The sequence below is a fragment of the Puma concolor genome, chromosome E1 (genome assembly GCF_028749965.1).
Source record: "Puma concolor isolate L17-30 chromosome E1, mPumCon1.1.hap2, whole genome shotgun sequence".
Lineage (NCBI taxonomy): Eukaryota > Metazoa > Chordata > Mammalia > Carnivora > Felidae > Puma > Puma concolor.
In genome coordinates this window covers 11128399-11148902 of record NC_141680.1, presented here as the reverse complement: position 1 = coordinate 11148902, position 20504 = coordinate 11128399, and the positions used below count along the sequence as shown (strand labels likewise).

The following is a 20504-nucleotide window of genomic DNA, read 5'->3' as shown; positions in this document are numbered from 1 at the left end:
AGATGTATCGGTTGTCACCAGGATAAAGTTTTATGAGCTGTCCCTTGTTTGTACGGTTACATGTGATCAGTGATCATTGTGTTTCCTGTGGTTCTTCCCTTCCCCTCGCCCCTACCGCATCTCTTGTTTGTTTCTTCATTTTTTTTGATGTGCCCATTGCCCATGTGAGGCTTTAGATGAGGAAGGTGAGGGCCATCCGTTGTTTCTCTGGCAGAAGCAGCACAACACCTGCAGCAGCTCGTGGGGAGGACGGTGGGGAGGACGAGGAGGACGGGCCACTGCAGGAGGAGGGGGCAGGGAGCAGGCCCCGGCCGCACCAGGCTGCTTTGGTGGAGGTGACCTTGGTTAGCTGACCCCATGACTTCAGGTCCTCGGGTTCCTCACCTACCTTACCTGGAGGCTTTTCGTGAGCATTCAGTGAGCTAGAGCCTGGCCCAAGGCTGCCTTGGCTGCTTCACAGCCGGAAGAGCCTGAAATGAGCCCGGTAGGTGGTAATGGGGGGTGGGCAGAGGGAGGGCACTTGTTTCGTGTCCAGGCTCCAGCTGTGCTGCTCTGTCTTTGGCAGTCCCTGGAGTCTACTGGACCTCAGTTTCCTCATTTTACCGATGAGGAGTAATTTACATCATCACTTCCTCCCACCCTCTCAGGTCTCCTCAGCTTTGAAGACACACTGGGAGTTCTTTCTCGCGGACATTCCTTCTCCTGCCTGCCTTTGCAGCCCCCAGCAGCCAGCTGAGTTGGTCGTTCTGGCTTTGCATCCTCAGATCCTCTGTGCTCGCCGCCAACCCCTGCCAGACTGGCCTTCTTGAGGAGAGGGACACTTTTTAATCTGTTCTGTAAATTTATTCAACAGTATTTATGTCCACGTCAGGCACAGTGTGGGAAGCTGGATGTTTGTTGATGAAAAGACCACACTCACTGACCAAAGCCCATTGTCAGAGATGTGGGCCTCACTCTAGCCCAGTAGATGTTTCTTCTCTGGAGAAGGGGACACGTGTGTCCGTGCCACAGGGCTGGGTGGACCCATTAATGTGTAACCTTGGGCCTCAGTTCTGTCCTCTGTGAAATGAGGGGATTGGGCTAGAACCAGGTTGTATTAGCTCAGGCCAGATGCTGGAGACTCTGAAAGTCCACTGGAGGGTCCTGACTGTGCTTTAGAAGAGTAGTTGGAAACCTTTATAAGAAGTCAGGAGAAAAGCGGTGCTCACAGAAAATTCCCCGGAATTTAGAAGCACGCTCGACCAAAGCCAAATGTTGAGTGATTTTTAAAGGCATAGATAGCACCTGACCGACTCAGCACAGTGTGTGACTCTTGATCTCAGGGTTGTGAGTTTGAGCCCCACATTGGGTATAGAGAGTACTTAAAAAAAGGGCATAGATAGACATTTTGGGGGGGTAACATATACCTGAAACAAGTGTTTTCTTGCTCCCATAGGTAATTTAAAATTTGTCAGGACCAGCTTCCCCCAGCGTTATGACTGTTCTCGTCTTTCGCCAGTGAAAATACAACCCACAGAAGAGCCATGCCAGTGGAAATGTTTTGAAAATAGAACAACTGTTACAATGTTTACTTCCTGTCTTCCCAAGGCTTAAACTTGAGTTTAGGTTGTATTCATTATTAACTTGTAGTATTGATCTTGTCGCAATTTTTTTTTTAAAGGTGGCTCTGTCTCCTCCTAGGGAGGCTGGAGTATGTCCACACCTCCCCCAACCCTCCTGACTGCCCCCCCCCCCCCCCCCCGGCCAGACCTCAGTACCTGCCCTTTCCAGAAAAGGCCAGAGCCCCCTACTCTCTCCGAGGTGTGCGTGCTACAGTGAGCGTGTTTCTTTCTTCCTCCAGGTCATGGCTTCTGGCTTCTCGGACCTGAGGCTCCAGCGGAGGACATGACTCTCAGGGATCCTACTCCAGATCTGTTGCGGAGACTGAACCTTCGCAGGGCACGAACTCGCCCAGGACAGGAGAATCTCTCTCTCTGAAGGGCTCTACGATTGTCGCCAAGAAAAGTAACAATGGCGACTTCGTCTATCAGACGGCAAATGAAAAACATCGTGAACAATTACTCGGAAGCGGAAATAAAGGTCCGGGAAGCCACCTCCAATGACCCGTGGGGCCCGTCCAGCTCCCTGATGACGGAGATCGCGGACCTGACCTACAACGTGGTGGCCTTCTCCGAGATCATGAGCATGGTGTGGAAGCGGCTCAACGACCACGGCAAGAACTGGCGGCACGTGTACAAGGCGCTGACGCTGCTGGACTACCTCATCAAGACGGGCTCCGAGCGGGTGGCCCAGCAGTGCCGCGAGAACATCTTCGCCATCCAGACCCTGAAGGACTTCCAGTACGTGGACCGCGATGGCAAGGACCAGGGCATCAACGTGCGCGAGAAGTCAAAGCAGCTGGTGGCCCTGCTCAAGGACGAGGAGCGGCTGAAGGCCGAGAGGGCCCAGGCTCTCAAAACCAAAGAGCGTATGGCCCAGGTCGCCACCGGCATGGGGAGCAACCAGATCACCTTCGGCCGCGGCTCCAGCCAGCCCAACCTCTCCACCAGCTACTCGGAGCAGGAGTACGGCAAGGCCGGGGGCTCGCCTGCCTCCTACCATGGCTGTGAGTAGTGGAAGCGCCCCCCACCCCTTGCCAGCGCGCTGGGCCTCAGGTGGGGTGGGCGCCCTGGGGCTGAGCGAGAGCTTGTATCTGTCCTTCGTTCTCAGCTCCCTGCAGCCTGCGCAGCACCGCCGGTGGTCTGCACCGGGCCACGGCGACACGGGGGCTTGGTCCCTTGGCTGCTCTGCCTCCGGGGTCTCAAGACCCTCTGCTGCTCCGTGGTGTGATTCGGTACATCCGGGCAGGGCCAGCCGGCCCTCGGGGAGACGGTCTGCCCCTTTCCCCCACAGGGAAGGGCCGGAGTGAAGCGACTGGCCTGCCCCACAGACGGTGGGAAGTTGACTGTGTTTGGTAGGTAGGAGGAAACGAACGTTCTTTCTCGATGATAATCTCGTTTCTTTAATCTCATTAAATGTTTGTCTAACCACTGGGCTGCGGGTCTCCCGACCGGCTCAGCGTGTTATTCTACCTCAGCGTCCCAGGGGAGAGAGATGGGATGTCTCTGTCTCCCTTAAAGAGGGAGGGAGAAGGCAGAGGCCTCTGCAGGTGCCAGTGTGAGCGAGGCCCCTCTTTGGACATGTGGGCGAGAGCTCTTGGTGATTTGCTTTTGCATGGCTGGGTCTGTGCTGGGTGGGGCTGCTCTGTTTTCTCGTTTTGCATGTCGGATTATGCTGGGCCTTTGCCCAACATTCGGATGAGATTTCAGGGAACAGAAGTGGAGTTCAGGGCCTGACGGAAGCTGGTGTCTGTGAGCCACATTGGCGTCCTGGGCATTCACTAAAAGTGGCCCCGGGAACAGGCACCCTGCTGCTTTCCCTGATGCTGTGTCAAGACAGGTGGCCCTGGTGGCCTGTGGGGACGCAGAACTTGTATCTTATGGCTGTAAGAACAAAAGTGCATGCCCCTACACAGCCTTTTGTTTTGGTATCGGTAACACTGTCAGCATAACACCAGCCTTTTTTACTTCTTACAAATTTTTTTTAATGTTTATTTTTCAACGAGAGAGAGACAGAGAGAGAGAGAGAGAGACAGATCACCAGTGGGGGAGGGGCAGGGAGAGAGGGAGACACAGAATCCAAAGCAGGCTCCGAGCCGCCAGCACAGAGCCCGATGCGGGGCTCGAACCCACAGACCTTGAGATCATGACCTGAGCCGAAGTTGGACACTTAACCAACTGAGCCACCCAGCCACCCCATTTTTTTCTTTTTTTTTTTTAAAGGAAATTGTTTGTAGCCTGACAAACGCCTGTCGGTCTTTGTGTGGTCATTGGTTCTGCTGGCCGACCACCTACTAACGGCTCCCGCCTGCAGGTGTCAGTTTGACGATGTCCTGCCACCAGCAGCATTTTGAGAAATGTGTCAAATGGGAGATTTGTGTACCAAAGCCAGACTTCCTGGACTTCCCTAGGAATTCCAAATTATGACCGAGCTTGGAGAGGTTAGCATTTTTCTTGTCCCTGTTTCTAGTCGTGGCTGTTTCCCTCTCAGTTTGAACGGCTCTGCTGAAGCGTAGGTGGTGACCCTCGTGAGACCGCACGAGAAGGAAAGCGACCTGCGTCTCCAGAAGTCTCCGTCTGGGCCAGGTTCATCACCAAAGTGGTGACGATTGCCCTTTAAAGGGAGAGCTCGTTTGTTGCCCTCAAGGAGCCGCCCCACCCCCCAAAAGTGCCGGCTGTGGGTTGAGCTGGTCTCAGGCTGCCTCGGCTTCCTGCCTGGGAAGTGGACGCGCCTGTGCTCTGCAGCCACTGGGAGCTGCCCTTCTCGCGACGTGCCGGTTGCGGTCATTTTTGTCCAGAAGCCAGAAGATCCGAAGCGAGAGCTAGAATAGCATCCCGTCCATCAACAGCTTGTGGGACGTTCCCCGTGCGGGAGCCGGGGGTTCGGGTCGGGCACCGGTGGCAGGCCTGCCGGCCTTCTGCTGGCCTGCCGGATGCTGTCACGGCCCCAGCTCTGACGCTTTCCGGTTCCCTCAGACCTTGAGCTCGAGCTGCATGTTCAGGGTCAGAATGTGGTCGGCGGGCTGTCCGCCGCCCCCGAGCGCCACGGGCCCCGGCCCCGGCCCGCACCGTGCCGCTCCCACTCCCTCTAACGGCGTGTCTCTCTCTGTGTGTGTGTGTGTGTGTGTCCCTGCCCGACAGCGCCCGAGGCCTCGCTGTGCCCCCAGCACCGCGCAGGGGCCCCGCTGGGTCAGAGCGAGGAGCTGCAGCCGCTGAGCCAGCGCCACCCCTTCCTGCCGCACCTGGGGCTGGCCTCCCGCCCAAATGGCGACTGGTCCCAGCCCTGCCTCACTTGTGACCGCGCAGCCCGAGGTGGGACGGCGGTTTGCTTTTCTCCTTCCTGGAAACGCTGGGCGGCTTGCTGGGGGTGTGCTTGTTGTGTGTCAGTACAGCCAACTCTCTCCCCGTCTCCTCCCCGGCCTCTCGGTCCACCCTCCCGCGGACCCAGGGCCCCCTTTTTCCTGTCTCCCTGAGAGCCCCCCTCGCACCACCACGTGTCACTCGCCAGAAGTCCTGTTGCCATTTGGGTGAGGCATGGGGTGACTGTCCTTGCTTTCCCGGTGTCCCCACGCCCTGAAAATTTGGACCGGGCCCCGCTGTCTGCCAGACCCAGGTGGGGTGGGGGCCAGACACCCTTTGGCTTGTTGAGCCAGAAGGGTGCGGCTTAGATCTCACGGTGGTGGGCAGACCCGAGGGCCTCGGTGGACGCTCGTTGGAAGCCATCAGCCTTGATGCAGTGATATGTGCCTTGATGAGGACAAAATGGGATTGTTTCTGCTTCTCAATTAACTGCTGCCCTTCCAGAAATCCCCATTACCGTGGTAAACAGAGAGTTAGCTGTACTGTCGATTCTAGGTCACAGTGTTTGAAGATACCTAATTCAATGGGTAACTAAACGCGGGGCTTCTCTTTTGACTAATTAACAATGTGTCCCGGTCAGAGGCTGCAACTATTGCAGGTTAAACCGAAAGCAGATTTTTTCTGTTGCCTCCAAGAAAACGTTCTCAGTCTGATCAACCTTCGGCCCGAGTGCCCCGCCCCCGCCGCCCGCCCCCCACACACAGAGAAGAGAGCTATTCTCTCGCCTGTTCTTACTAGAAGGGGCACCAACGGAGAGCCTCTGTGTGACCTCCCCGATAAGGTGGCCCGCCTTTATTCAGCCCTGGAAACAGTTACTGTTCATTCATGCCTCATCAATATTACAGCTTGTTTGACTCGGGTATTTGTGTGGTCACTAGATTTAGCTCTGGGATAGTTTCCTTTGTGCTCCTGTCTTCCCCTAACAGCGTGTGCAGGATTTTGTGAGGAGGACCGGCTTTGCACTCTGCAGGATGAAAAGGTCGAAGGGTGTTTTGAAGGATCATCCAAAGGCCCTTGGGTTGCACACCGTTTCTTCCACCAGATCTTTGGCGGCCGTTCCTACAGGTTCCCAGTGTTCCCCCCGGGACTCCGGGGTCCCCCTTTGTTTTTCCCGGATTTCATTCAGTAACCGGGAAGGTGTGTTTGGAGTCTTGCACCAGCTCTCCTGGGGGCACGTTGGCTCTGCTGGGACATGTGCATATTAAAATTAGGCCGCCCTGCTGCCCACCTCTCCCGCTGTGGTCCGGACCACACCCTGCGCCACCAGGCCAGTCTTGTCCCCTCTGGTTCCTTCCACCTGGGCGCCTACCCTGCACGCACACATCTGGCAGGTTGCTCGAGGTGCCCGGTCCATGTGGATTTCTCTTCTCCTGCAGCTCTGGTAGAAATTGGGGCTCAAAATGAGTAGGTCTTTTTGGCAGCTTCTCGTGTCCCAGAAGAGTTTGGGGCAAACAAATGTCACACGGTGCCACGTTCCATCCTTCAACTGGTTAGTGTGTGCGTCCCTCTCTGTATCTCACACGTTGCCCATCCTTAGGCTGCTGGAGAGCAGGACCCCCGCCCGCGACGACTTTCTGTCCGTTCTTAGCACCTAACAGTGTTCAGTGCAAGGTAAGTGCTTCACGTACGCACGTCGGTGGGTTTGCTTTGAACACGCCGGCTTGGAATCCGGCAGTGGAGGAGTCAGACGGACACTGGCCGTTCGGGAAGTGGTCTCCTGAAATGCAGGCCGTGATCCTGGAGGAGACGTGTGGGCGGGGCACACTTAGGACCCCAGACCCCGCAGAGGAGGCCCTGTGGGCACGGGTGCAGACTCAGTGTGGGGCAGGGGAGGCAGACGGCTGAGAAAGCCCCTTCGTGGGAGAGCACGCACTGCGGGGAGGCTTTCACTGCTGGGTGGCTGTTCTGACCCACAGTAACCATGCCGGTGTTTGAGGAGACCGTCCTTCCACGAGCCGTACCCATCTGATCCTCTCCGTGCCTCCTTCCTCCCTTTTGCCTCCCGCATACATCGGCATACCTTGGAAACCTCACAAATTCTGTCCTTCCTCTCTAGTTCCATGACCTCAATTCAGTGTCTGCTTTCTCACTGGTTTCCTTGCGGTTAGCCGCCCTCCCCCCCCCCCCCCCACTCTTGTCCACCTTCCATCTTGAGAAATGAGACCCTGACCCTGGGTCTTGGGAGAGATCCTCTAGATTCCAGGGTCCAGGCCAGAGCCTTTGACACGGCAGGCAACTCCCCTGGGGGTCCTTGGCTGCCCTCTGTCAGCCTAGGTGTGCGGATGTCCACCTGGAGGCAGCACTCCAGGTTGTCTCTGCGAAGCCTGCCCCAGCTGCCCTCTGGCTCCCACATTCCCTCCTTCACTCAGCAAGTATCGAGTTCCTGTCGTGTGCCCAAGCGCAAAGCAGAGTCCTCCGCCCCTACTCAGGGGAAGAGAGACAATAAACGTACGTAAGACACCATACAGGATATCATGTGGTGAGTGCTTTGGAGAACGGCAGAAAAAAACCAAACAAGCATGAGCATGCCCAGCCAAGCCTGAGGAGTGGGGAGGGTGGTCTGCAAGTGTTAAGGAGGGTGTCGGGATAAGCCTAATTGAGAAAGTGATGTTGGAGCCAGGGTCAAAGGGGGATGAGGAGTGCTCGCGTGAAGGCTCGGAAGAGGCAGTGCAAATGCCCTCAGGTGGAGGGTGCTGGGGGGCGGGGAGGGGGTTGTTTGCAGACCCGAAGGGCCAGTGGGGCTAGAGCTGAGTGAGGCGGAGTGGCGGGTGAGGCCTGCCCCGAGGCTGGCGAAGGTGGGGGGCCCTTCTCAAACTGCCTCTGGCCAGGAGCAGTTCTTTCAATTCCGGATCCGTCTCAGACCGATCGGCCTGTGGATGTTGTAGCTATCTCAGATTGCCCTAAAGCTTTCTAGCCACTTTCTCTCACCGCGCGCGCTTGCTCCTCTGGCTCTGTTGGGAAACCACGGTCCTTATCCAGGTGGGGGGTGACAGGCTGTGGAGGCCTGGGGATGTCTTACAGGAGAGCCAGCAGGCTTGCTGGAGGACTGGACGCGGCGGGGGGGGGGGGGGGGGGGGGGGGGGGGGGAGGGCATGGGGAGAGGAGTTGAGGACTGCCGACTGCCAGCGGAGGAGCAGCCCCGGGGGGGGGGGGGGGGGGGAGGGGAGGGATGCCGCCGCCGCGAGGGTGGCTGGGAGCAGAGGTGGGGTTATGCTCTGGCCATGGCGAAATGTCTACTAGACATGCAGGTGGAGGTGTGGGGAAGGTCTGAGAAGTCGAGGGCTTGGGGAGAATTCTGGGCTGGCAATGGCTTCAGCTCTTTGGCCTCACCTGGCATTCATGTTTCTTTCACACTTGTGTCATCCCTGGTGCCCCGCTGCCCTCCCCGCCCAAGGCTGGGCCCTGGGCTGGCGCGCGTTGGCCGTGTATGTGATTTTGGCACGCAGCTGGTGCTCAGGACTGCCGTGTGCAGGGGAGGCTGTGGGGCCCAGGGGAGGCTTTCCAGGCTGAGAGGTTGGGGTTTGCCAGAGAGCACCCAGACAGGGCAGCTGGCTTGGGCGGAGCAGGGGTGAGCCACCTGCCTGTTGTTACCCTCCCTCAGCCCCTCCCCCCTGCTCTGTCCGCCCTCCACCCTTCAGCAGGCAGTGGAGAAACTGCAGAAGTTCTTGGGGATGGTGGGAAACCACATGAAAGGTGGCATGGCGGGGGGGGGGGGGGGGGGTGGCTGGGGGAATCGTCCCCGTGAGTCCGGGTGGAGACCTGAATGTAAGACTGCCACTGTCTTCCAGCAGGCACACCCAAACTCAGGGCAGGACCTGCCACCTCCCTCATCTGTCCTGTGGATGGAGGCGGGTGAGGGAAGGAAGGAACGCCCAGCCCGTACACCCCCAGAGCCCGGGCCACGCTTGCCTTGCTCCGGCATCGTCCTGTGTTTGGTACCTCGCGTTTCTGGGTGCGAGGCCAACCACTAGCATTCCCATTTTTTTTTTCTTTTTTCTTTTCTTTTCTTTTCTTTTCTTTTCTTTTCTTTTCTTTTCTTTTCATTTTAAAATAAATCTATTTTGAAAGCGAGAGCATGCACACAAGCTGGGGAGGGGCAGAAAGAGAGGGAGAGAATCCCAAGCAGGCTCACGGATCGTGAGATCATGACCTGAGCTGAAATCAGCAGTCGGGACACTTAACCAACAGAGCCACCCAGGCCCATCCAGCGTTCCGGTCCTTAGACAAAGGAAGGAAGAAGGAAGGAAGACAGAGTAGAAATGCTTGTTGCTCTCTGATTCCCCCGGATGCATCAGAACCAGAGTGGGCAGTTCTGTGTTCGCACACGCCACCTGGGGCCAGGTCTCAGGCTGACCCGATGGGTCCACTGTTCTTGGTGACCCCTTGGACACTTGGGCTGGTGGAGCAGCCCCCCTGTGATGTGGCTGGGCTCTGCTCCCAGGGAGCTTCGGGGCTTGCCTCAGGCTGGCCCTTCTTTTGGGCTGGGAGCTCCTCACGCAGGGCTGCGCCCCCCAGACCCTGTGGACAGTGACTCACCAAGTGATTACCAGAGATTATGAGCATTCCACTTATTTGCTCTGCCTCGGTCTAGAAAGGATTGGAGTTGGCTTACAAAACACATTCGATACCAGAGGATTAAATAGGGGCAAAAGGAAAATAAAATAAGACCAGAGTCACACATAAGTGCTGGAGACGGATCCAAAATTGGCTTTGAACTTCTCAGCCGCCAGCACCAAAGAGGGCGATTTGCCTTCAGTTTCTGGACAAGAGTCTAGGATCCGGATGACGTCCAGGGAGGCCAGGTACCCACTGTGCAGCGGGGGGAGCGGGGCCTAAGAGCAGCCTGCACAGGCCTTCACGGGGAGCACTGGATCCTGACTGCATCCCCACGGCCGGACCACCCGAGCCTGTCCTGAGCCCTACCCCGCTGGCCTGGTGCGAATCCGGGGGAGCTTGAGGTGTCCCCGGGACTGGAGGGTTGGTGTAGTTATCTCCCTCCATGGTGCTCAGCCATTCTGAAGCCCATTAGGGAGAATCTGAAAGCATGCGTGTTTGGGAGGAGCCCAGGGGCACGGGCCTTCCCAGAACTCTCCAGGGAAGCTGGTTCTCCACAGCAGGGAGCCTCAGGGGTGAACCAGAGCCCCTGCGGCCCCTGCCCTGCCAGCCAGACTATGGGAGCCGAGCGGGAGCAGGTAAACACGTGCATGCACACAAGAGGACATTTTATTTTATTTTATTTTATTTTTTTAATTTTTTTTTTTTTTAACATTTATTTATTTTTGGGACAGAGAGAGACAGAGCATGAACGGGGGAGGGGTAGAGAGAGAGGGAGACACAGAATCGGAAACAGGCTCCAGGCTCCGAGCCATCAGCCCAGAGCCTGACGCGGGGCTCGAACTCACGGACCGCGAGATCGTGACCTGAGTCGAAGTCGGACGCCCAACCGACTGAGCCACCCAGGCGCCCCAAGAGGACATTTTAATAAGGGTTAGGCATCTGAGAAAGGGAGGAGTCCTACACAGGTCTGCTTTTGAAAACTTGAAGTTGCGCGAATATATAATCATAATACGTTATTGTTTTTTAAAAGCTACAAACCCAGCCCGCATGTCCCTCAGAAGCCCTCGTGGGGTGTGGACTTGGAAGGAGCCTGGGTCAGCCCAGGCCCCCTGAGGGGGGGGGAGGGGGAGGGGAGCTCTGAGGTGCAGGACTGAGCGGTGCTGCCCAGGCACGGGGTGGGGGGGGACGTGCAAGGGCCTAGAGGCGTTTGCTGGCTGCCAGCCAGGTAATTCCCCAGTGTCGGGGAGGCCAGGGGCAGCCACCCGGTGAAGAAAGTTCCCGGCCCTCAGGGGTCCCAGCCCTCAGCAGCAGAGTGTTTTTCAAGAGGGATGGACTAGGAATCTGGTGGGAGATGGGATCCACGGGACTTCCCTTTTGCTGGGGCGAATATGTCCTGTAAGTCACAGGACCCCTGATCTCAGGCAGGCAGGCAGGAAGCCCCACGGCAGAGGCCGGTGCCAGGCTGGCAGCCTTAGCTTGCTCTGGAGTTAATCCCTTCAGGTGGAGGTAGAATCTCAGAGGAGGCTGGTCAGTAACGTCGGCAGACCCACGGGGGCGGCTGTGTTGCTGACACACGACCCTGGAGATGTTGCTTCTTGCCACAGGGGCTGGGTCCCAAGTGGGTCTGAATGTGCCGGGTGAGGCTGTCCCCCGAGTGGGCCGTTGCGAGAGACAGCCGCAAGGTGAACTTCCCACCCGTCTGCTTTCCCCGTGACCGGTCCATCTGCCGCTTCGACCTGCCTGAGGAGGGGGGCGGGTGCTCCTCAGTAAGGACACCGAGATGGCCTGAGCGGAACCCACTGTGTCATGAGTGGTAAAGCTGGGATTCCACCGAGTAGACGAACGAACGTACAGCTGCACTTGTTCCAATCATAAGATTGTATGGCTCATCCCGTGTAATGCTTTTTTCTTTTATGGTTTAAAAAAAAGTGGGTGTTTTTTTTTTTTAACATTTATTTATTTTTGAGAGACAGGGAGAGACACAGCATGAGCTGGGGAGGGGCAGAGAAAGAGGGAGACACAGAATCCGAAGCAGGCTCCAGGCTCGGAGCTGTCAGCATAGAGCCCGACGCGGGGCTCGAACCCAGGAACCATGAGATCATGACCTGAGCCGAAGTCAGACGCTCAACCTACTGAACCACCCAGGTGTCCCTCTTTTATGGTTTAAAAAAAAAATTTTTTTTCATGTTTATTTATTTTTGAGAGAGAGACAGAGCGTGAGCAGGGGACGGGCAGAGAGAGAGGGAGACACAGAATCTGAAGCAGGCTCCAGGCCCTGAGCTGTCAGTACAGAGCCCAACGTGGGGCACAAACCCACAAGCCATGAGATCAGGACCCGAGCCGAAGTTGGACGCCCAGCCAACTGAGCCACCCAGGTGCCCCCTTCTTTTATGGCTTTTAAAAGCAGGGGTACCTATTTCGACTGTTGCATAATGGGGACCCAGATTTTAAGGAGTTCCTGTGATTGTCAGAGAGTGTAACGTTGAAACACAGCCATCCGAGTTGCTGATTGGGGATTATCAGCTAAGGGTCAGTGTTGTTTTGTGCCATAGAAAGTTGAATTATGAATACAAAATTTGTATCTGTCTGTCTTTTAAAAAAATGTTTTTTTTTATTTATTTATTTGGAGAGAGAGACAGACAGACAGCAGGAGCGGGAGAGGGACAGAGAGAGAGGAAGAGAGAATCGCAAGCTGGCTCCACACTGTCAGCACAGATCCCAACGCAGGGCTTAAATCCACAAAACTGTGAGATCATGACCTGAGCCAGAACCAAGAGTCAGGTGCTTACCCGCCTGGGCCATCCATCCAGGCACCCCTCTGTTTGTCTTTAAAGCAGACTTTGTAGTATAGGTAAACAGTGCTGTTTATAAGCTCATAGTAAGTGGAGTATGAAACAGGGACAAGGAGCTTTAAGTCAAGGTCGACAACAGTTACACAGCTGTGACAGTGCCTGGGTCATGGCTGCCCAGTTCCATAGTGGCTGGCTTCAAATGGTCCACTTCAAGAGGGCATTTAAAACGTACTTAAGTAAAAATAAGAAGGAAGGTCTAAAGATAGATTTTTTTTTTTTTTTTTTTTTGGTATGGCAAAAGAGACTGTATGATTTACTTATAACCCCCTGTATATCATGTTCCTCTCTTTTATTGTGTTCACAGTACTTTTTACTACTTGAGTTACCATTTATTTCATTCTCTTTCTGTCTCCCTGCACTAAAACACACTCCAAGAGCAGAAGCCTGGTCTGTGCTCAGTGCACAGTGCCTGACCCGGGGGAAGGCGTTCAGTAAACACTTACTGAATGAACAGATGCTAAATAAACCTTAATCTGTCTTCCTGCCTTCCTCCCTCCCTTCCTTTCTCTTTCTTTCCTCCCTTCCTCTTTTCTTTTCTTTTCTTCTCTTTTCTCTTTTCTTTTCTTTTCTTTCCTTCCTTCCATCGTTCGTTCCTTCCTTCCTACCTTCCTTCTATCCATCCTTCCGTCCATCCATCCATCCATCCGTCTGTCCATCCTTTCTTGGTATTTCTGTGTTATGCTCATCTCTCTTGGTGTTCTGCCCCAGGCATAAGCATTAGTCTCTTGGAAATATATTTTAGAGGCTTTTCCAGAAATAAAGAGACACTTTACATATCTGTGCAGTTTCTTGGTGCTTTAAGGTTGAGTTTAGCAACAGTGTAATTCATAGATGCTGGGTTTTGTCTATTAATAAAAAGCTGTTCCTCGTCTTGCTGGCTGCCTTTTTTTTTTTTTTTTTTTCTCTAAGCCACTTGCCCTCAGGCCGGCTGCCGAGAAACTTTTAAATGTTCCAAAACATCCCAAAGCCTGGGCTGCACGTCTGACCAGTGAAGTCAGAACCTCTGGGCTGGGCCCAGGCTTCACAGCGTGCACCCGGGGCCGGGCACTGCGCCTCCAGTGGTCCATTCCGGGTCAGCTTTTGTTCAGCAGAAGCCTTCTGTTCTCCCCTCTCTCCAGCCGATGCCCAGTAGCGGTGCCCTTTCAGAAAGTTACTGTCGGCAGGCAGAACTTTCAGCAGCTGGAAATTGATGGTGCCGATTGAATTAGTCTCCTCCTGCCGACAGCTTAGTCCAGCTGTGGGGAATAACCTGCACCCTTCAGACCAGCTCCCTGGTGGCCCACTTCTCCAGTACGAACTGGTAAGCCCAGGGTGGACCTGAGCTGAGGACCTGCGGCCATTTCATTATAAAAGTAACACGTGTCCATTCGTGTTCGTGTAGAAAGTGCAACACAAAGAAGACAAATATCCCCTAATCTTATTACAGAAAGACACAGCCTTCCTTTACACGTTGGTACATTTCCTTTCGGACTTTTTTCTAAACATTTTTTGTTCCAGGAGTGCATACATGGTAAATGCAAGTTTGTGTCTCTGGGTTTTGTCTCATAACATTGTAACAGAAGCGCTGTCTCCCTTCCTCCCAGCCTGTGAACATTCTACCAGCTGCACTCAACATTCCGCTGGGTGGAGCTTCCTCACTCCTCCCGCCCGATGCTGGACCTGCGTTAACTCTTCTGGCTAACGCCAGACAGCCCGGCCATTTTCAGTGCCAGGGTCCCACTCCCTGGACCGTGAGCACAGGAGGCTCCGAGCCCCCCGGTTGTGCGGTTTTGTTATGACCATCTTCCTGTGGGCAAAGCAAACAGGTTCCTAATCGGGAAAGGAATTGCAGGCCAGATCAAGACCCACATCCCCCAAAGGCGGCTGTACTGACATCTGGACCGCAGGTCTGAAGACCGCTCCACGAAAACAGAACAAATCTAGCGTTTTGTGTTCTGCAGATAATAGCCCAGTATACAAGCGTCATTCATAACCACATGACATTTGCAGAACACAGTTTTCAAAACATTAAGTTTGTTCGCTTCCTCATTTCGTAAGTCCCGTGGGCCAGGGCCGGCGCTGAGTGGTGAGGGGCCCATAGCAGCTGAAGCCTTGTCCCTCATGGGCTTCCGTTGTAGGAGAGGCAGACATATCTATGGGGCACCTAGTATAGGGCCTGGAAGGGGCCTGGGCAGGCGGTTTCAGAGCTTCGTGGCCATCTAGCTGTTCCAATGTTGTGTGTGGTGTGACGGGGCGAGCTAGTGGGGGGGGGGGGGGGGCTGTCAGCGCAGGCCTCAGGGATCCCTGTGCAGTGGCTACAGAGGGTTGCCCTTCAGCTGACTCCTTAGGCTGCATTCCCATGAGAAATAATACAGTTAAGCGGTCTGATCTTTTCACCTAACTTTCTATGTGCATTTTCCATGTCGCCACAAAGTTACCCTTAGTTTTTCTTTCTTTCTTTCTTTCTTTCTTCCTTTCTTTCTTTCTTTCTTTCTTTCTTTCTTTCTTTCTTTCTTTCTCTTTCTTTCTTTTTTAAATTTATTTATTTTGAGAAAGAGGGAGCAAGTAGGAGGGGCAGAGAGAGAGAGAGAGAGGGAGAGAATCCCAAGTGCAGAGCCTGATTTGGGACTCCAACTCCTGAACCTTGAGATCATGACCTGTGATTGCTGCTAGTTTTAAAGGTGAAACCTTGGGTAGGTTACTTCACTCTGGCCAACGTAAGTCTTTTAATTGGTGAACTAGGGATAAGGGTACTCTCTCCTGGATTATGGCGTAAATTACGTGTGCTAACATATGCTGTGCACATACGGCCTTACACAAAGGAGGCGTGGCATAAGTGGATTGTTATGATCAGAGTTGTTTTCAGCTTGTCACCAGTGTAAATAATGCTGTGGTAAAACTTCTTTGTGCAGAAGGCTTGCTTTTCAAAGGATTCCTTAGGTTCAGTGCAGCCTTCGGTGTGGAGTTCCCAGAAGTGGCATTAATGGAGAAGCGTGTGAACATCATTCTGTCTCCGGAAACATTGCAGATGCTTTCCAAACAGGTTGTGTCCCCTTGCCGGGCCCCCAGCTGTGGAGACAGTGCTCGGTTGATAGCCGCGGAGCCCAAAGGGGGTACTATAATTTTTTTTAAAGATTGTTATTAATAGATTGAAGTTATTATCAGAATAGTCATTTTATGTGTTTGTTCTAAACATTTATTTATTTTTAATGTCTGTTTATTTTGGGAACGAGTGCGTGCAAGTGGGGGAGGGGCAGAGAGGAAGAGAATCCCAGGCAGGCTCCACACTGTCAGCACAGGGCCTGAAGCGGGGCTCGAACTCACGAACCGTGCTGTCACGACCTGAGCTGAAATCACGGGTTGGATGCTCAACCGACTGAGCCACCCACGTGCCCCCAGAATACTCATTTTAGAAGTGAGTTTCCGGTTTCTAAGTATTACTCTAAGAAACTGCTATAGGCATTTAACTTCTTTATTTGAATTCAAACTTATGATTGAATTTTAAACGACATTCCATCTTCGCTGAAGCTCATGCCTCACCCTGGGCCTGCTCACAAGTTTGGGTGTCAGCGTCCACTCATCTCCACGGGGCCAGATGGGCTGCCGAGCCCCGGCCCCTCCCTCCCGAGGTCCTGCGTGGAGAGCTGTGGGCACCTCCCGTGCCCCACCCGGAGAGCAAGTTTCACTGGGGACAAAGCCGGGGACGCCGCGGCAGGAACGATGGGGGCCCCTGGGAGAACACTAATGAGAAAACGTTGCTTAATGCTGTGGATGAGCCCTCCCTACCACACCTCACAAGCCGGTGATCTTGAAATGGAGAAGGTTTCACCTGTGGCCCAAAGAGAACAGCATAGGCTTGCTCTTTTTTTCCACGCAGAGGATGGGCTCTGAATCGTGCAGACAAACAAAAGCACTGCCTTTTGTCTCTGCTCCCCCCTCCCCCCCCCCCCCCAAGTCTCCAGCCCTTCGGGGGAGGACCGGGACCACTGTTCTGGCTCTGCTCCCTTCCTCCCTGGGCTTTGGCTTCCCTATCCCTGCCCCAAACTGAGGCGGGCAGCACCAGTGGCTCAGGCTGGTGGTAAGGAGCGAATGACGTGGGAACTGAACTTGAAAATGAGCCAACAGGTGTTTGAACTCCTGCTCTGTGCCTGTCAGGAAGCCGACATGGCCCCTGCCGCCGTGGAGTCTTTGGCCAGATCAGTTCGAGGAGATGGCCCGACTGCACACAGGTCAGCGGTGCCGCGTGCATAAGCACTGATTACAAAGGGGCAGACGAAAGCCACGAGGTGCCCTGCTCTAGGCGCCAGGGGTGGCGGGAATCAGGCCAGCAAGGACGCCTGCCCCGAGGAGCATCCTACTGGCCTGATTGAGGAAGACGTGCTTGAGAAGGTGCCGCTGGAGCTGACACTTTGGCTGAGGGGGTCTCTCTTTCCCCCTTGCAGAACAGCAGGATGGGCGCAAAAACAGGGAGGAGCTGAAGGATTCTAGGAACTGAGTGGAGGCTGGCAAGCTGGGGTGTCTGGGAGGAGATGGGCTCGTGAGCAGCCCTGGGGAGTGAAGAGTTTGTCCTGGAGCTGGGAGGCGGTGCTTCCTTGCCTGCAGGACGAGGATGCCCATGTCGCTGTGTGCAGGGAGGCGGTGGGAAGACGATGAGCTGTGCATGGGTAAAGTTTTGACCCGGTGGCTTCCCACAACTGCTGCAAGCAAGCCCACCAACCCAGGCAGCTTAGAACAACGGAAAGGGGTCTTCTCTCCTTCAGGAGGCCCCAGGTCCAAAATCAAGGTATCACCAGGCCCACACTCCCAACCTGTAGGGGAGAGTCCTTCCTTGCTTCTTCCTAGCTTCTGGTGGTGGCCGGCAGCTGAAGTGCTCCAGTCCCTGTCCCCCCTCGTCCTACGTGGCCTCCCCTCCTGTGTTTGTGCCTGGGGCTCTTCCCCTTGGTCTTATCAGGACACCGGCCATGTTGGATTTAGTGCCCACCCTGCTTCAGCATGACCTCGTCTTCCCTAATTACATCTGCAGTGACCCTGTTTCCAAATAAGCTCATGATCTGAGGTGCTGGTGGTCAGGACGTCCCCGTGTCTTCTTGAGGGACCCAGTTCTGCCCACAGCACCCTGGCAGAAGAAGGCACTCTGAGTGCTGATCGCAAGCACTGCTTCGGATGCAAGGTGTCAGCCAGGCTGGCCAGGGCCACAGATTCTCTCCTGTGGCCTCAGGCTGGATGGTCCGGGAGCCTCTTCAAGTATAATAGAATCTCAGTTGAGTGAATACTGAATCCAGCCACGTCTTACCTCTGGCAAAGCTGCCACTATTGCTCCCAGGGACCAGTCACACTGCATCATGGCTCCACTTAGATGCCAAAGCCCCTCTGAGGACCCCAAGAACCACCTTGGCTCTTCCATCATGGCCCTTTGGACACCCTCTGCCTTCACCAGCCTCACACCCAGTGAGTGAAGCTCCCACTTACCCTCTGTCTGACCTCCTTCCACCACCCAGGCCTCTGCTCCAGCATCTCAGAAAGGCCTTCCCTGACCTCTGAACACACAGAGCAAGCTCTCCTCTGCCTGGGATTCCCCCGCCCCCTGCTCCCTCCCTTCCTTCCTTTCTTTCAAAAATAAGCTTCCTGCCTGTTGCAGAGCCATGGGAGCCCAATGCTGGGCTTGAACTCACAACCCTGAGATCAAGACCTGAGCTAAGATCAAGAGTGGGACGCTTAACCGATGGCGCCCCACCCTGTCTTCTTTATTCCTTACTGGCACACAAGCTCCGGGAGATCGGGGACTTTGCTCATACCTGGAGGGGTGCAGGGCATGGTAGACATTGAGTGTAAAGACAGAGTCCCGGAGCCCCTTCAGGGTGCTGGAGCGAGCATGGCATTCGGCCCTGAGGTGTGGCTTTGAGTTCTGGTGTCCGTGAACAAGCCATTTAGCCTCTCTGGGCCCCAGCTACCTCCTCTGTGGAAACAGTGATAACCAAGAACAAGGCCTTAAGGATCACACTTTGTCTCTCTCACTGGCTGGGTGACCTCTCAGCCTCCGCCTGGGTCTGCGAGTTGGACTGAGGCTTCGCTGAGATACTAGTAAGAGTCACACGAGCACCGCACGCCAGGCCCTGGTGTCAGCGTCTCAGCGCTTTTCACAGATGAGCTCACTGAATTCTCACAACTACTCTAGGAGGCAGGGACTCTGTCTCCATTTTGCAGATGAGAAACGGGCGCCCAGAGGGTTAGCGACCTAGGCCAAGGTCACCTGCTGAGAAGTGGCAGGCAGAGCCCAGATCGGAGCCCCGCCCTCCACGCTGGGCTGCGTCTCATGTGGAAGACACTCGGCCCAGGTGAGGCGCACACCTCAGGAATGGATGTGCTTCCCTGCGCGTAAATGCTAGAAAAGCACACCCACGCACATCCACGCGGAGTAGGCATGAAACGTTTTTCTGGGTAGAATCACAAGAAAATGTCAACAGCTGTTTCCTCTGAGGAGGGGAATGGGGGCAGGATGAGAGGCGTGGCTCCCACTTCCTTTTATGATGAACTGTTTAAAAATAGTCACAGGCATCATCACATTCCACCCGTAAATATTCTGTACGCGTCTGTTCCTGAAGAGTGAGCCACGGCGCCCTGGCCGCACCTCCCGAAAACAGCAGCACCCGTACCACCCACACTCAGCTCTTGTCACTTGCGCCCAGAGTGTCTTGCAGCTGATGTGTCTAAACTGAGACCATCCCAGGACCGTATGTTGCATCTGATTGTCCCGTCCCTTCTGTCTGTCTGTCTGATCGCAGCAGATTTCCCTTTTTTCCCTAACCTGAATACGCCAAGAGCCTGGGCCACTTGTCCCCTAGAGCACTCCTTAGGTCTGGGTCTGTCCCTGCACTGCATTAGGCGGTGTTTGGCTCAGTCCTCGCCCTGTCGTTCTGTGAACTGGGAATCAATTTCAAGTCTAGATTGGAATCCAATCCAAGATTTTGCCCGAACTGTCACGGGAGGTGGGTGATGTCATGTGACAGGCAGAGGGTGCCCACAGCGTGGCGGGTGTGTGTGTGGGGCGCTATGGCTTATCCCTCTGTCACAAAGTCACAGCCTCCCCCCCTACCCCACACTTTGCCCTGAGAGTGACCTGACTGTGGTACTTGGTGCCCTTCTCATCTTGTACTTTAAAAAAAAATTTTTTTTTTTTAATGTCTTATTTACTTTTGACAGAGAGAGAGTGGGGGAGGGGCAGAGACAGAGGGAGACACAGAATCTGAAGCAGGTTCTGGGCTCTGAGCTATCAGCACGGAGCCCAGCGCGGGGCTTGAACTCACGAGCCGTGAGATCATGGCCCGAGCCAAAGTCGGGTGATTAACTACTGACTGAGCCACCCAGGTGTCCCCCCCCACCCCTTTTTTCCTTTTTTTTGGCTTTTCCAACCATGTATCTATATTTTTTCTCTTTTAATGTTGCATGGGGTAATCTGAACTTATTTTCTCATAATTCATCTCATTTGACCTAAAGTAATGTTTCTTGCTCTTCCCTGTGAGGAGATGAGAGGAAGACCCTGGGGGGGGGGGTCTTCTGTGGGGAACAGGTTTAGAAGCCTCAGCTCAGGCCAGGCTACTGAGTGGGGGTGGCCTCGGTTTCATTGCTGATTCAGGAAGTGGCCCGTGGAACCACAGGAAGATGTCACCACATTGAGAAAGATCCAGTAAGCACTTGCCTGCAGTTCAGTGATGAGGGAGGAACTTCACTGGCCTGGGGCACCGGTCACTGGAGGGTGGAAGCTGGAAGGCTGTTCCCTAGCTCCTCCCTCAAAGGACCATGGTCCCAGTCCTGCTCCCCTGGAAGCCTGGGAGGGACCAGGGTCCAACGGGAAACCCACTTACGGCTTCCGTGTGAGTGCCAGGCAGCTCCAGCCCCTAGGGAGTCTGGTGGCCTTGGGGTGAAGCAGAGAGCAGTGACCTGGGGGCCGGGCGCATTCTCATGGGAGAGCCAGCTGTGTGTTGGGCGCTCCTGATCCTTCCCACAAGCCCCACTGGCCTGCATCTCACAGATGTGGATACAGAAGCCCAGAGAGGTCAGGCCGTTGGCACGTGGCCTCACTGCCAGTTGGTGGTGGGGACAGGATTTTGAACCCTGGTTTCCCTGCCAACTAACAGGCACGGGATTATAACGGTGGGGG

General features: G+C 54.8%; 1 protein-coding gene across 4 annotated transcripts in view; it reads left to right on the top strand.

Annotated features, from left to right (window-relative positions):
- Positions 1-20504, top strand: part of EPN2 (epsin 2) — an 87201-nt gene that overhangs the window by 38569 nt on the left and 28128 nt on the right. For 3 of the 4 annotated variants that reach the window (XM_086686165.1, XM_086686163.1, XM_086686167.1), the window contains 2 exons: positions 1841-2605; positions 4740-4910. In XM_086686165.1, the coding sequence (XP_086542291.1) occupies positions 2011-2605; positions 4740-4910 (766 nt within the window). In that variant the 5' untranslated portion in view covers positions 1841-2010. Of the gene's footprint in view, positions 1-1840; positions 2606-4739; positions 4911-20504 lie in introns of those variants that run through there. The other variant, XM_086686166.1, reaches the window with a different exon arrangement.